Source organism: Stegostoma tigrinum, chromosome 6 (assembly GCF_030684315.1).
Source record: "Stegostoma tigrinum isolate sSteTig4 chromosome 6, sSteTig4.hap1, whole genome shotgun sequence".
Taxonomy (NCBI): Eukaryota; Metazoa; Chordata; class Chondrichthyes; order Orectolobiformes; family Stegostomatidae; genus Stegostoma; species Stegostoma tigrinum.
In genome coordinates this window covers 92,461,424-92,478,429 of record NC_081359.1, presented here as the reverse complement: position 1 = coordinate 92,478,429, position 17,006 = coordinate 92,461,424, and the positions used below count along the sequence as shown (strand labels likewise).

General features: G+C 46.1%; 1 protein-coding gene across 2 annotated transcripts in view; it reads left to right on the top strand.

Moving 5' to 3' along the window:
* The first annotated feature begins 275 nt into the window (after positions 1-275).
* Positions 276-17,006, top strand: part of p4ha3 (prolyl 4-hydroxylase, alpha polypeptide III) — an 83,704-nt gene continuing 66,973 nt past the window's right edge. For both annotated transcript variants that reach the window (XM_059646766.1, XM_059646767.1), the window contains exons 1-2: positions 276-871; positions 15,805-15,959. In XM_059646766.1, coding sequence (XP_059502749.1) covers positions 687-871; positions 15,805-15,959 — 340 coding nt within the window. In that variant the 5' untranslated portion in view covers positions 276-686. The remainder of the gene's footprint in view (positions 872-15,804; positions 15,960-17,006) is intronic.

Below are 17,006 nucleotides of genomic sequence, written 5' to 3'. Positions count from 1 at the left end.
GCTAATAAACCCAAATTGCAACTACGTGAATCATGCTAAAGGGTTTCGAATGGGGTAAATCACAGCAGGAGTGATCCAAGATGCAAAATCAACACTTGTCATGAAAATGATTATCTCTAAACTCAGTTTGCCGCAACATTTCAATCTCAGGATAGTGAAGTACAATGTATAATTGCAGCAATGAGCTATAAAAATTCTCAGTTTGGGGTTGGGGGAGGTGGGGCGTGGAACGAAATGCCAAGAAGCATGTTTTCTTTTGTCTCAATGGAGTGGCGGGCAGACTGAGAAATCTGCCCTGCTGCCGAAACGGCAAAGTCTAGCTCTGCAAATTCCCTATAAAGACAGCACATCATTTCTCTCTTGCCCCTTGGCGCTTGTTGAGAAGTCTGAGCCAAGAAACCACTCCGACATCAGTGAAATAGCATTCCCTGCCTATTGCTCAGCTGATGCAGCTGCACTGTCCAGCAGTAACTTTAAAAAAAATGACCCATTTCATTGGAATGTGGAGAATATGAATCCTGGAGTAAGGGGAGACTCGACTCTCTCTGAAATACTCTGGAAACACAATCCCCACTCTTTTTTAAAAAAGACGAGTGTTTCCATCACAGAGAGCACTGGTGCAGAAGTTCAGCTTAACGGTGAAAAGCAGGGAAGTCTGCCTGAGGAGTGGCCGGGAGATTTACAAAATGCTATTGCTGCTGAGTTCCCTGTTACTCGACGTGGTGAGCGGCTCCTCGCTGTCCCCCACTCGGGGAGACGTTTACACCTCCCTTCTCCACATCCAGGAGGAAATCGCCGTGGAGAAGGTGCTTGTGCAACATTTACAAACTTACATTGAAAATGAGATGTACAGAATGGACGACCTGAAACGGTAGGATTGTAATTCGCTCTGAGTTCAATAAATTTGTCAGTGCTTTTACATTTCTTTTCCATGATTTTAAAAAAATGATTTTAACGAAAGGTTTTCGTAGTCTGCCTGTGAAATGAATAAATTTAGATTATATTTTCATTAATGTTTCTCCCCTACACAGCAACTTCCATCTTTCAGTGCTGGTTAAATTTATTTTCTCAGGCTAACAGGCAGCCGAATTATGTGTAGCACATTCACAAAAGTTCCCTGAAAGTAAAGTTAACCCATTCAAAACTCATTCACTTACAAAAACTATTGTTTAACATTGGTGCAGATTCTCGCACCGTGATTAAATCTTTTAAATGATATTCTGTTATGATTTATTGTTTAGTTATGGGATTTACAAACCAGATCACAGGTGCTACAATTCTATCCACACTTCAGGGTATAACTGTTAGATCTGACATAAAAGGTTTTGGCCAGTTCCCAGCACTGTAAATATTTGTGACATACCTGACACTGGGATTGATTTATGTCTCTTCTAGGCAGGACTTTGTTCATTCTGAACTTTTTCTTTTCAGCTAATTCAGTTTGATGTATTTTCTTTTCTCATCCAGAATTAAAATTTGCTTAAAATGCACAGGTATTCCTGAGCATCTAAGATCAACCTTGAAGTGGTTTTAATTTAAGTAGTTTTTTTTAGCTTTTGGTCTGATTCCAATCATTTTTCAACTTCCTTCAAGGGGCCTAGTGTTTCTGTGGCACAAAAGTAGGCTATTTCTAATGGTAACACAATTTTATTATCCATTAATATTTCAAGTTAAGTTCACTTGGATAATAAAATCTGTCTTGCATTTATATGGCACTTGTCATGACCGCCGAATGCCCTGAAGCATATTATAGACAATTAAATTCTATTGCAGTCCAGCCACAATCATAATGGTGCTAATTTTAGATGAACAAGCTCCCTCAAACTGTTGGTTGATCCTGTTCAGATAATCTGTTTTAATGTTTTTGATTGAAGGATAAATACTAATCAAGACATTAACACTGAGAATGCACAAGAGCCCAGAATGAAATAATTAATGAATATTAACCCGGCTGTTGTTCGAACAGTGCCATGGGATCCTTTACTTTCACATGAGAGAGGTGGCTGGATGAATGATGGGAGCCTTGTTTTAACGCCTAATTCAAAAGACAATATGTTTAACAGTGCAGAACCTCTTCAGTAATGCACTGGGTTGGCATCCTGGATTTTGAGCTCAGGTCACTGACTCCTAACCTTCTGACTTGTAAAAGTTGGACCAACTAGTTCTAATTGGTATTTATTGCATTTGAAGTCTGCACGTCTGCTCTGATTTATTTGCTGAAAGAACTGCACTCTCAGGATACTCCAGGTTGTAAATTATACCAATTTCAATAGATTATGTGCCATTTTAAGACATTGAGTAGCACTAGAAACATCTTGAGAAGGAGAGTGTGGTTGGGCAGCTGCAGCTGACATTATGCAATAAAGTATCAGAGATAATGGGAACTGCAGATGCTGGAGAATTCCAAGATAATCAAATGTGAGGCTAGATGAACACAGCAGGCCAAGCAGCATCTCAGGAGCACAAAAGCTGACGTTTCGGGCCTAGACCCTTCATCAGAGAGGGGGATGGGGAGAGGGAGCTGGAATAAATAGGGAGAGAGGGGGAGGCGGACCGAAGATGGAGAGTAAAGAAGAGAGGTGGAGAGAGTATAGGTGGGGAGGTAGGGAGGGGATAGGTCAGTCCAGGGAAGACGGACAGGTCAAGGAGGTGGGATGAGGTTAGTAGGTAGCTGGGGGTGCGGCTTGGTGTGGGAGGAAGGGATGGGTGAGAGGAAGAACCGGTTAGGGAGGCAGAGACAGGTTGGACTGGTTTTGGGATGCAGTGGGTGGGGGGGAAGAGCTGGGCTGGTTGTGTGGTGCAGTGGGGGGAGGGGACGAACTAGGCTGGTTGAGGGATGCAGTAGGGGAAGGGGAGATTTTGAAACTGGTGAAGTCCACATTGATACCATATGGCTGCAGGGTTCCCAGGCGGAATATGAGTTGCTGTTCCTGCAACCTTCGGGTGGCATCATTGTGGCAGTGCAGGAGGCCCATGATGGACATGTCATCTAGAGAATGGGAGGGGGAGTGGAAATGGTTTGCGACTGGGAGGTGCAGTTGTTGCGAACTGAGCGGAGGTGTTCTGCAAAGCGGTCCCCAAGCCTCCGCTTGGTTTCCCCAATGTAGAGGAAGCCGCACCGGGTACAATGGATGCAGTATGCCACATTGGCAGATGTGCAGGTGAACCTCTGCTTAATGTGGAATGTCATCTTGGGGCCTGCGATAGGGGTGAGGGAGGAGGTGTGGGGACAAGTGTAGCATTTCCTGCGGTTGCAGGGGAAGGTGCCAGGTGTGGTGGGGTTGGAGGGCAGTGTGGAGCGAACAAGGGAGTCACGGAGAGAGTGGTCTCTCTGGAAAGCAGACAGGGGAGGGGATGGAAAAATGTCTTGGGTGGTGGGGTCGGATTGTAAATGGCGGAAGTGTCGGAGGATGATGCGTTGTATCCGGAGGTTGGTAGGGTGGTGTGTGAGAACGAGGGGGATCCTCTTGGGGCGGTTGTGGCGGGGGCGGGTTGTGAGGGATGTGTTGCGGGAAATACGGGAGACGCGGTCAAGGGCGTTCTCGATCACTGTGGGGGGAAAGTTGCGGTCCTTAAAGAACTTGGACATCTGGGATGTGCGGGAGTGGAATGTCTTATCGTGGGAGCAGATGCGGCGGAGGCGGAGGAATTGGGAATAGGGGATGGAATTTTTGCAGGAGGGTGGGTGGGAGGAGGTGTATTCTAGGTAGCTGTGGGAGTCGGTGGGCTTGAAATGGACATCAGTTACAAGCTGGTTGCCTGAGATGGAGACTGAGAGGTCCAGGAAGGTGAGGGATGTGCTGGAAATGGCCCAGGTGAACCTCTTCCTCCAGTACATTGATGACTGTATCGGCGCCGCCTCTTGCTCCCCAGAGGAGCTCGAACAGTTCACCAACACCTTCCACCCCAACCTTCAGTTCACCTGGGCCATCTCCAGCACATCCCTCACCTTCCTTCGCAACAACAACTGCACCTCCCAGTCGCAAACCATTTCCACTCCCCCTCCCATTCTCTAGATGACATGTCCATCATGGGCCTCCTGCACTGCCACAATGATGCCACCCGAAGGTTGCAGGAACAGCAACTCATATTCCGCCTGGGAACCCTGCAGCCATATGGTATCAATGTGGACTTCACCAGTTTCAAAATCTCCCCTTCCCCTACTGCATCCCTCAACCAGCCTAGTTCGTCTCCTCCCCCCACTGCACTTCACAACCAGCCCAGCTCTTCCCCTCCACCCACTGCATCCCAAAACCAGTCCAACCTGTCTCTGCCTCCCTAACCGGTTCTTCCTCTCACCCATCCCTTCCTCCCACACCAAGCCGCACCCCCAGCTACCTACTAACCTCATCCCACCTCCTTGACCTGTCCGTCTTCCCTGGACTGACCTATCCCCTCCCTACCTCCCCACCTATACTCTCTCCACCTATCTTCTTTACTCTCCATCTTCGGTCCGCCTCCCCCTCTCTCCCTATTTATTCCAGCTCCCTCTCCCCATCCCCCTCTCTGATGAAGGGTCTAGGCCCGAAACGTCAGCTTTTGTGCTCCTGAGATGCTGCTTGGCCTGCTGTGTTCATCTAGCCTCACATTTGATTATTATGCAATAAAGGGTCGGCTCATTTTGCAGGAGTCTGCTGCAGTTGCTGGACTGGCTTGCCATATGCCCACGGCTTCTTACAAATAAAGAGAAAGGAAGTGATATGCAAACTTATTTCATGAAACTCCTCTAGGGGTTTGTATAATCAGTTATAAGTCTGCTCTGTTAATTAACATGCACAAAAGTGGGAATAGTAAATAAAGGTTTTAGGTTGCATGACAAGGCAAATGTCATAAAGAAAATCACATACATTAAATTTCCACTAAGAACTGGGCCAGTTCCTGTGATCACTTTGCTGTCCTTGCCACCTTTCTTTCTAATAGCTGTATTAATATGGTGAGCGATGCTCCTTCTCACCAATAAGGACACTTTGGCCCAGTTTATGCCATGAAAACAAATGCAGAATCAGCAAATTTCTACCCTTAGGCAGTGTGCATTTTTGGTTAAACCTCTCGTGTTACCTGAAGCAATGAAATCTCGTACTAAACAGGCTATATATCACCTTCTACAGATCCACTGTAGTCAATGAGTCAATGTGGCAGGTTTTCAGACAATGAACACCTGAGGCTACAGCTAAAATCAGATAATTCGTACCGTACGACAGAGGAGTACCAAAGAAAATTATATGTGCTGAGCCATAATATCAATATGTAAAATCTTACAATTTCTGTGTCCATGAAATATGTAACAAATAGTGAAATCTTGAAATATGCAAAGCATTCTTTACCTTAATTATCTGACTGCTTATTTGATCTAAAGTCATGCATGATTTGAAACTGCCTGGAAATACTGAACATTGATCAGAAATGCTAATGTGCATCAGCTTAACAATATCCTAGTTGATGGGGAATTCCTTCTCTCAGAGGGTTGTGAGTTTGTGGAATTCTTTACCACAAAAGGGAGTAGAGGCTGGGTCATTGATTATATTCAAAGCTGAGATAGACAGATTTTTTATCAGTAAACATAGATAGAACATAGAACATAGGACAGTACAGGCCCTTCAGCCCATGATGTTGTGCCGAACTTTTACCCTAAGGTCTATCGCACCTTCGCCCCTACCTTACATTATCATCCATATGCCTAACTAATAGCTGCTTAAATGCCCCTAATGAGGCCGACTCCACTATACTCTCCGGCAATGCTTTCCATGCCCCTACCACTCTCTGAGTAAAGAACCTAACTCTGACGTCTCTCCTATATCTACCTCCACTCACTTTAAAACACTGCCAAAACTAAGCCCCTCAAGGGTAATGGGAAAAAGGTAGGAAGGTGGTGTTGAGGATGATCAGATCAGCCATGATCTCATTGATTGGTGGAGCAGATTTCATGGACTGAACAGCCTACTTCTGCTCCTATGTCTATGGTCTTATGGTCTATTGACATTCCTTAATATAGTTCATAAAACAGATAGTAAGGGACAGATTGCAGACAAGCATTTTATAATAAATTTGAGGAGATACTCACTCACATCACCTGCACCAATGAATGAGACAATTGTTTTCCTCACCACATACTTTAAAACCATGTCAGAATATTCCTGCTGAAGAACTGAGGACTTCCTTCAATTTAGATCAAAGATGGATGAATAATACTGATGTTTAACTATCTCCTACATATTTGTGGATGATTATAAACTCACTAATGGATCAACCTATAGCTGACCCCAAACATCATCTTATGTATCAGACAGCAGAAACAGCATGTGAAAGATGGGTCTAAGGAATTCTACAACTGACCAATCAGATCTAAGCCCTACAGTCCTGCCACATCCAGTGGTGAATGGTGGTGAAAGAACTAGACAATTAAATAACAAACTAATGCGGAGGGCTGCACGCATCTCACCATCTTCAAAGGTGGAGGAGCCCAGCATGTCAGCAGTAGATAAAGCTGAAGGATTAGTGATGGTCTTTAGCCAGAAGTGCAGAGTGCACGATCCATCATGGCCATCTTCAGCAGCGCGCAGCATCAGATGCCAGTCTTCAGCCAATTTGATTGACTCCATTTGGAATGACGAAACCACGGAAGGCATTGGATACTCCAAAGGCTATCGACCCAGACAACATTCCAGCAATGGTAGTGAAGACTTACACCCCAGAATTTGTTGCTCCCCTAGTCAAGCTTTTCCAGTACAGTTACAACACTGGCATCTATCCGACAATGTGGAAAATTGCTAAAATACATGCACACATAGAGCAAGACACATCCAACCTGCCAGATTACTGCCCCATCAGTCCACTCTCAATCCTCAGCATAGTGACGGTAGGTATGATCAACATTGCTATGAAACTCCATTTGTTTAGTTATAACATGCTCATTGAAGTCCATTTTGAGTTTCACTGCTGACTTTATTATAAGCTTGGTCTAAATGTGGACAAAAGAGGTGTAAATGGGAGTCACTTGTCCTTGACGTCAAGATAGAACTTGATTGAGTGTGGCATCATGGAGATCTGGCAAAACAGGAATCATTGGGAATCTTGGGGAATGCACTCTGCTAATTAGTCATATCTGGCAGAAAGGAAGATGCATATAGTTGTTGGAAGTCAGCTGTCCTATTCCAGTAAATCTCTAGAGGAGTTCCTCAGGATAATGTCCTAGACCAACAATCTTCAGTTGCTTAATCAATGACCTACTTGGCATCATAAGGTCAGAAGTGGAGATGTTTGCCGATAATTGTACAATGTTTAGCATCACTCTTGACTCTTCAGATTCTGAAATAATCTGTGTCCAAGTGCCAGCAAACTGACCATGTCCAAGCTAGGGCTGATAAGTATTAAGCAAGATTCACAGCACACAAATGCCAGGCAAAAACCACCTAACAGCAGGAATCTAATCGTCTCCCATTGATGTTCAATAGCATTAACGCCACTGAATCCCTCACTGTCAATATTCTGGAAGTTGTCATTGACTATAAACTGAACTGCACCAGCTATAGAAATATAGTGCCTACAAGAACGGATTAGAGGCTAGGAATCCTTTAGTGAATAACTCATCTCCCCAAAGCGAGTCAGGAGTGTGATAGAATATTCTCCACATGTCTGGATGGATGCAGCTCCAATAACACTTTAGAAGCTCAATACCATCTAGGACAAAGCAGCCCACTTGATTGTCATCCCATCCACCATAGCCAATATTCACTTCTTTCGTCAGCATTACACAGTGCCAGCAATGTATATCATTTATGAGATTCACTGCAGCAACTCACCAAGGCTCCTGTGATAGCACCTTCCAAACCCTCATTTAGAAGGACAATGGCAGTTAATGCATGGAAACGCCACCATCGGCACGTTTCCCTTCAAGTCACACATCATCCTGACTTGGAACTGTATCGCTGTTCCTTCACAACCACTGAGTCAAAATGCAAAACCTCCCTTGTCAGCAGCACTAGATGTCCCTAACACATCAAGGGCTACAGCAGTTTAAGAAGGCAGGTACCACCAGGTTTTCAGCAATGTGCACTAAATGCAAGCCTCATCCATGAAGCCCACACACCATAAAACAAATCAAGAAAAATATCTCTGTGAAACACCTTGAGATGCTTCATTATGTTAGGCACTGTGTGAGTGTCATCTGTTAACCGGATTCATTACAGTTTTATGTTGGACGTCCCAATATATTTGTGCAGAAGCTGTGACTACACCTTTCAATAGTATTTTCATTGAAAGCCCTTGGGTCATCTGTAGTGACCACCAAAGCTCAATCATTGTCCCCCTTTCATCCACCATTCAACATTTACATGTTATCCATTAACAACGTAGGCCACACCCTGGGTAGTCATCTACTTGTGTAGATTGCAAATCTAAATTCTAGTCATTGCATCAGGTGAAATTTCCTTCAGCTTAAAATTGACAAACTCTAAGCTACTCTTGATTTTCATGAGCACCTGATCAAATGTCATCAATCTCCCAGGTCACTCTCCAATTAAAATGTTGGAGCTGCCCATGGTTGAAGAGAATTTTTAGTTGAGGCAGCGATCTGCACATTTACAATCATGGCCTTCACGCCCATGGCATCCAGATAAGATAATGAAGGGCCTCATAGAAATCTTAGTGGGAAAGAGCAAACTTGTTATTTAGTGCAGGTTAGAAGGGAAAATGTGATCTCACCATAATCAAAGGCTTTTTAAATGATTGCCATTATATATTATACATGTAGGTGTGCTGAAATTGTGAGTGCAACCAACTAACTAACATCCTTTAGATAAAAGTGGCACAGTGCCCAGCACTACTGCCTCACAGTGCCAGTGACTTGGGTTTGATTCCACTCTTGGGCGACTGCCTGTGTGGAGTTTGTACGTTCTCCCCGTGTCTGCATGTGTTTCCCCCGGATGCTCTGGTTTCCTCCCACAGTCTCAAGATGTGCAGGCTAGGTGGATTGGCCATGCTAAATTGCCCATAGTGCCCAGGGACGTGTAGGCTAGGTATGTTTGCCGTTGGAAATGCAGGGCTACGGTGGGTGGGATATTCTTCAGAGGGTTGGTGTGGACCTGATGGGCCAAAAGGCCTGGTTCCACACTGTAGGGATTCTATGATTCTAAATGGCTGAAGATAGTAAAGAGAAGTCACCAGCTGAGGGGGTTGAAGGACAACTAGTTTAAAGACCAAGGACCAAATGATGTATAACAAAGGTACAAACATGTAACCTCATGAAAGGACACCAGAAAACATAGTATTGTAAGGGAGTAGTTACAAATCATTACTCAGTCATCAATACCTCAGGAAGATAACCCATCGCCGCTTCACAAAGTACCAAACAGCACCCACTCAGTATGGTGTACCTGGCAAATTTCTCAGAAGGGTCATAATAGTCAGAGGAAGATGGCAAGCACTGATGTCAATATTTAAGGTAATCATTGACAGGTAGAATGTATAAATACCCTGCAATTTATTGGGGGGAGCCTGCCTCCAGTGACCTCCTCCAGGCTGCGTGGTAAGGAGCTCCGAATAAAGATCGATTTGATCGAATCAGACGTCATCCTGACTTGGAATTATCTCACCGTTCCTTTCCAATCCCTTGGTCACAATTCGGGAACTCCCATGCTAAAGGTCAAAAGGGCAGTATGGTGGCTCAGTGGTGAGCACTGATACCTCACAGTACCAGAGACCCGGGATTGATTTTACCCTTGGGCGACTGTCTGTGTGGAGTTCGCACATTCTCCCCACATCTGTGTGAGTTTCCTCTGAGTGCTCTGGTTTCCTCCCACAGTCTGAAGATGTGCAGGCTGGATGGTTTGACCATGCTAAATTAACCACAGTGTTCAGGGATATGTAGGTTGGGTGGATTGGCCATGGAAAATGCAGGGTTACAAGGATAGGGTAAGGGGAGTGGTTCTGAATTTGATGCTGTTCAGAGGGTTGGTGTGGACTCCTTGGGCTGAATGGCCTGATTCCACATGCAGGGATTCTAAGATTTGTGCTGCTGAACACAGGACTAAGACTCCTTAAGAAAATTGCTCTCCAACAGTTACATTCTGAGATGACCTTTAACCATTTTTCCTTGTCTGATGTTGTGTTAATTACAAACCTACTCTCCAACCTCTATCTCACTCCCTGCTGAAATCCCAGCTCACGTCTTAATCATCTTGAGAATTCAATTCTTAAACACGCTTCTTGTCACTCCAGTTGGTTCTGCTATAATGCAATAATTGTGTTGCTGCACAGCATCGTGTTATTGAAAATTGCACTATAGAAATAATGGGGCCTATGGGAAAAGTGGGGTTATGGGCAGACCACCAAAAAAATCACTCAAAATTGCTCAAAAATCACTCAAAAGCCTAACACAAAGGATAGCGCAGTTTGAATAAATATTTAATTCATATCCAATAATGAAATAAAAGTAAATTTAACACTTTACCTTGAAAACCCGTCAAGATGACTTGATTTATCTTGAAACCATGTGAAGATGATTTGATGGGGGAGGAGGTTATACTGAACCTCTCACAGAAAGCACTTCATGACTAAGCCCACGAAATGATCACGTGATGCCAATGCAGAGACTTTTTCGGTGCCAACATTGTATGCATTCACAACAAAGCCTGTGACACAATCATGTGATGTCGATGCCAACTCCTCCGCGCACCGATGGAATTGCATTATAGTCAACAAGCTTGCATTCTGGAAATAGCGTTCCCCTGTTTGTCAATCGTATTATGGCCAATTCACTTTGCCGGAATGTGTGTCATTGCAGAACCGACTGTGCTGTGTTTCAAACAGTGAATAGAACCGATCACTCACATCCTTGTCAAGCTCCATGAGATTAATGTGTCCTTTGTGAATAACCTGTTCTCGTCAGCAAATCTTTACATATTGCTCAATGTTTTGCAACTGTCAGTCCTTGCCTACCCTTCTGCCATCCTGTCTCTGAACTGCTGCATCACCAGCTGCTTTAACTCCAATAGACAGGTTAATCGTACAACACTTAATCTGGATTTTGTCAACAGCATGCTGTCCTTGATGTCTAACCAGAACTGTGCAATACTTTAGTTTTCTCTCTTTTTCCTGTTTTCTTTGCAATTATAATTAGAATTCAAAGTGCCAGTGCCATGCATGCAAAACAGTTGTGATTTAGTCATGGGGCAAGTTTTTTTTGGTGAAGTAACTTGTATCAGTTGACAATGATGAATCCAAAGGAAAGGTCATTGGACCCAAAATGTTAACTCTGATTTCTGTCCACAGATGCTGCCAAACCTGCTGAGCTTTTTCCAGCAATTCCTCTTTAAAAGCGGAATCTAAGGCTGGCTTCCAAGATAATAAAATGTGAGGCAGGATGAACACAGCAGGCCAAGCAGCATCTCAGGAGCACAAAAGCTGATGTTTCGGGCCCAGACCCTTCATCAGAGAGGGGGATGGGGAGAGGGAACTGGAATAAATAGGGAGAGAGGGGGAGGCGGACCGAAGATGGAGAGTAAAGATAGGTGGAGAGAGTATTGGTGGGGAGGTAGAGAGGGGATAGGTCAGTCCAGGGAAGACGGACAGGTCAAGGAGGAGGGATGAGGTTAGTAGGTAGATGGGGGTGCGGCTTAGGGTGGGAGGAAGGGATGGGTGAGAGGAAGAACAGGTTAGGGAGGCAGAGACAGGTTGGACTGGTTTTGGGATGCAATGGGTGGGGAGGAAGAGCTGGGCTGGTTGTGTGGTGCAGTTGGGGAAGGGGAGATTTTGAAACTGGTGAAGTCCACATTGATACCATTAGGCTGCAGGGTTCCCAGGCGGAATATGAGTTGCTGTTCCTGCAACCTTCGGGTGGCATCATTGTGGCACTGCAGGAGGCCCATGATGGACATGTCATCTAAAGAATGGGCGGGGGAGTGGAAATGGTTTGCGACTGGGAGGTGCAGTTGTTTGTTGCGAACCGAGCGGAGGTGTTCTGCAAAGCGGTCTCCAAGCCTCCGCTTGGTTTCCCCAATGTAGAGGAAGCCATACCGGGTACAGTGGATGCAGTATACCACATTGGCAGATGTGCAGGTGAACCTCTGCTTAATGTGGAAAGTCATCTTGGGGCCTGGGATAGGGGTGAGGGAGGAGGTGAGGGGGCAAGTGTATCATTTCCTGTGGTTGCAGGGGAAGGTGCCGGGTGTGGTGGGGTTGGAGGGCAGTGTGGAGCGAACAAGGGAGTCACGGAGTGAGTGGTCTCTCCGGAAAGCAGACAGGGGTGGGGATGGAAAAATGTCTTGGGTGGTGGGGTCGGATTGTAAATGGTGGAAGTGTCGGAGGATGATGCGTTGTATCCGGAGGTTGGTAGGGTGGTGTGTAAGAACGAGGGGGATCCTCTTTGGGCGGTTGTGGCGGGGGCGGGGTGCGAGGGATGTGTTGCGGGGAATACGGGAGACGCGGTCAAGGGCGTTCTCGATCACTGTGGGCGGAAATTTGCGGCCCTTGAAGAACTTGGACATCTGGGATGTGCGGGAGTGGAATGTCTTATCGTGGGAGCGGATGCGGCGTAGGCGGAGGAATTGGGAATAGGGGATGGAATTTTTGCAGGAGGGTGGGTGGGAGGAGGTGTATTCTAGGTAGCTGTGGGAGTCGGTGGGCTTGAAATGGACATCAGTTACAAGCTGGTTGCCTGAGATGAGGACTGAGAGGTCCAGGAAGGTGAGGGATGTGCTGGAGATGGCCCAGGTGAACTGAAGGTTGGGGTGGAAGGTGTTGGTGAAGTGGATGAACTGTTCGAGCTCCTCTGGGGAGCAAGAGGTGGCGCCGATACAGTCATCAATGAACCGGAGGAAGAGGTGGGGTTTGGGGCCTGTGTAGGTGCACCTTCCACCCCAACCTTCAGTTCACCTGGGCCATCTCCAGCACATCCCTCACCTTCCTGGACCTCTCAGTCTCCATCTCAGGCAATCAGCTTGTAACTGATGTCCATTTCAAGCCCACCGACTCCCACAGCTACCTAGAATACACCTCCTCCCACCCACCCTCCTGCAAAAATTCCATCCCCTATTCCCAATTCCTCTGCCTCCGCCGCATCCGCTCCCACAATAAGACATTCCACTCCCGCACATCCCAGATGTCCAAGTTCTTCAAGGACCGCAAATTTCCGCCCACAGTGATCGAGAACGCCCTTGACCGCGTCTCCCGTATTTCCCGCAACACATCCCTCGCACCCCGCCCCCGCCACAACCGCCCAAAGAGGATCCCCCTCGTTCTCACACACCACCCTACCAACCTCCGGATACAACGCATCATCCTCCGATACTTCCGCCATTTACAATCCAACACCACCACCCAAGACATTTTTCCATCCCCACCCCTGTCTGCTTTCCGGAGAGACCACTCTCTCCGGGACTCCCTTGTTCGCTCCACACTGCCCTCCAACCCCACCACACCCGGCACCTTCCCCTGCAACCACAGGAAATGATACACTTGCCCCCACACCTCCTCCCTCACCCCTATCCCAGGCCCCAAGATGACATTCCACATTAAGCAGAGGTTCACCTGCACATCTGCCAATGTGGTATACTGCATCCACTGTACCCGGTGTGGCTTCCTCTACATTGGGGAAACCAAGTGGAGGCTTGGAGACCGCTTTGCAGAACACCTCCGCTCAGTTCGCAATAAACAACTGCATCTCCCAGTCGCAAACCATTTCCACTCCCCCGCCCATTCTTTAGATGACATGTCCATCATGGGCCTCCTGCAGTGCCACAATGATACCACCCGAAGGTTGCAGGAACAGCAACTCATATTCCGCCTGGGAACCCTGCAGCCTAATGGTATCAATGTGGACTTCACCAGTTTCAAAATCTCCCCTTCCCCAACTGCATCCCTAAACCAGCCCAGTTCGTCCCCTCCCCCCACTGCACCACACAACCAGCCCAGCTCTTCCCCCCCACCCACTGCATCCCAAAACCAGTCCAACCTGTCTCTGCCTCCCTAACCTGTTCTTCTTCTCACCCATCCCTTCCTCCCACCCCAGGCCGCACCCCCATCTACCTACTAACCTCATCCCACCTCCTTGACCTGTCCGTCTTTCCTGGAGTGACCTATCCCCTCCCTACCTCCTCACCTATACTCTTTCCACCTATCTTCTTTACTCTCCATCTTCGGTCCGCCTCTCCCTCTCTCCCTATTTATTCCAGTTCCCTCTCCCCATTCTCCTCTCTGATGAAGGGTCTAGGCCCAAAACGTCAGCTTTTGTGCTCCTGAGATGCTGCTTGGCCTGCTGTGTTCATCCAGCCTCACATTTTATTATCTTGGAATTCTCCAGCATCTGAAGTTCCCATTATCTCTAAGGCTGGCTTACTGTTCAAACAGGAAGGTTTCATACCACGTCTAATACTTTCCTGACCAACCTTATTATCATTAACATAAGACATGGGAGCATAATGGTGGGATGGATGCTTATGAAAACTAAATTTCACTCATAATTGCTCCACACGACATTGATTTCACTTTATCCGTGTGTCAGTCATCATTATTTGTTGAGATGAATTAGTTAGGGAGCAAATTGTACTAGCATGCCACATTTGGCACGGTTTGATGTTATCAATGGAGTTAGGGGCATTTCCTTTATTCTGAAAGAAACAAGTTGGGATGGTTTGTCCATGTTTAATTGAGTGCACCTATTAGTGTCTGGTGTTATACTGACCACTCTGTGAGATCAGGTTGAGTTTGCAGGCTTGGCTAACTCTCCATTCTATGTATTGTAAAGGACATTGTCTGAGACTGATCACAGTAGGAGTAATTAAGATGTAGGTGAACTCAAAGCCCTGTAAGGACATTGCCTGAGAGGGTCACACATTGGAACAGTGCTGACAACTGACTGTCCCCACCTCCTCATCCACCCAACACCCTCTCACCATACCCATGTTTCCACTAATTTCTCCCTGTCATGAAGCCATGCTGACTCCACTTGAATAGAATCATAGAATCCCTACAGTGTGGAATCAGGCCATTAGACCCATTGAGTTCACACTGACCATCCAAAAAGCATCCCACCCAGACCCACTCTCCGACTCTATTCCCCCCAACCCTGAAATTCCCTTGGCTAACCCACCTAGCCTACATGTCCCTGGACAGTGTGGACAATTTAACATGACCAATTCGCCTAACCTGCACACCTTTCGACTGTGGGAGGAAACCAGACCACCCACAGGAAGCCCATGCAGATGTAGAGAGAATGTTCAAACTTCACACAGACAACACCCAAGGCTGGAATCAAGCTCACTGTGAGGCAGCAGTGCTAATCACTCAGCCATTGTGTTGATTATATTGTGTATTTCTAAATGCTCTGTTATTATATCATTCTTAATGGACTCTATAGCCTCCTAACAACAGACATTAAGCTAACTGGCCTATAGTTGTTTTGTTTCCCAGCCTTTTTGAATAAGCGTGTTGTATTTTCAATTTTCCAATCCTCTGGAAATTTTTCTGAATCTAAATATTTTCAGAAGATTGCTAACAATATATTCATTATATCTATGGCTACTTTCTTTGCAATCCTAGGGTGCAACTCCTCAGATCTAGGGGACCCATCAACCTTTAGCCCAATCAGCTTCTTTGTCTCCAGAGCATTTATACTTGAGTATTGTGGAAATCCAAGTAATTGTTTTTGTAATATGTTGCATTGTGCCTTGACACATCTCTCATGTCATTATTATTTCTCAGGTTGTTGTAGAAATGCTGTCTGACTGGTTTTGGCTAAAAAGGTTTGTTCAATTAGTTCATTATCTTGCTTCTCCTGTTATATATTTCTCAATTATTTTTGAATTACAGATTTTATGAAAAAGTAAAGGGACTACATAGCAAAGCTTACCAGAAACCTGAGAAAGCAATATCAAATCCTTTGTTTGCCTATACTCTTATAAAAAGGCTGCAAACTGACTGGCAAAATATTGTGTATAGCAATGAAGCCATTGAGAATATCCAAGGTAAATGACTAAGTTTAAATATTAATATTTTTGTCTCATCAGTAAGCTGATCATAATTGTACAACTAGCATGATGGAGATATTAACTTAATATTGTAATTACAAAAATAAAATTCATTGCTTTAGTTTCTGGCTGATTGTATCCAAAGCTAGTATTGCATTACACCCAAACATCAGCACAGTCCTGTGTCTTTGGCTTTCACTTCGAAGCTGCGTGGGTTTGAACATTGGCGATATTGGGAACTGCAGATGCTGGAGAATCCAAGATAATAAAGTGTGAAGCTGGATGAATACAGCAGGCCCAGCAGCATCTCAGGAGCACAAAAGCTGACATTTCGGACCTAGACCCTTCATCAGAGAGGGGGATGGGGTGAGGGTTCTGGGATAAATAGGGAGAGAGGAGGAGGCGGACCGAAGATGAAGGGAAAAGAAGATAGGTGGAGAGGAGAGTATAGGTGGGGAGGTAGGGAGGGGATAGGTCAGTCCAGGGAAGACGGACAGGTCAAGGAGGTGGGATGAGGTTAGTAGGTAGGAAATGGAGGTGCGGCTTGAGGTGGGAGGAAGGGATGGGTGAGAGGAAGAACAGGTTAGGGAGGCAGAGACAGGCTGGGCTGGTTTTGGGATGCAGTGGGGGGAGGGGAAGAGCTGGGCTGGTTGTGTGGTGCAGTGGGGGGAGGGGATGAATGGGCTGGTTTTGGGAGGCGGTGGGTAAAGGGGAGATTTTGAAGCTGGTGAAGTCCACATTGATACCATTGGGCTGCAAGGTTCCCAAGCGGAATATGAGTTGCTGTTCCTGCAACCTTCGGGTGGCTTCATTGTGGCACTGCAGGAGGCCCATGATGGACATGTCATCTAAAGAATGGGCGGGGGAGTTGAAATGGTTTGCGACTGGGGAGGTGCAGTTGTTTATTGCGAACCGAGTGGAGGTGTTCTGCAAAGCGGTCCCCGAGCCTCCGCTTGGTTTCCCCAATGTAGAGGAAGCCACACTGTGTACCATGGATACAGTATACCACATTGGCAGATGTGCAGGTGAACCTCTGCTTAATAT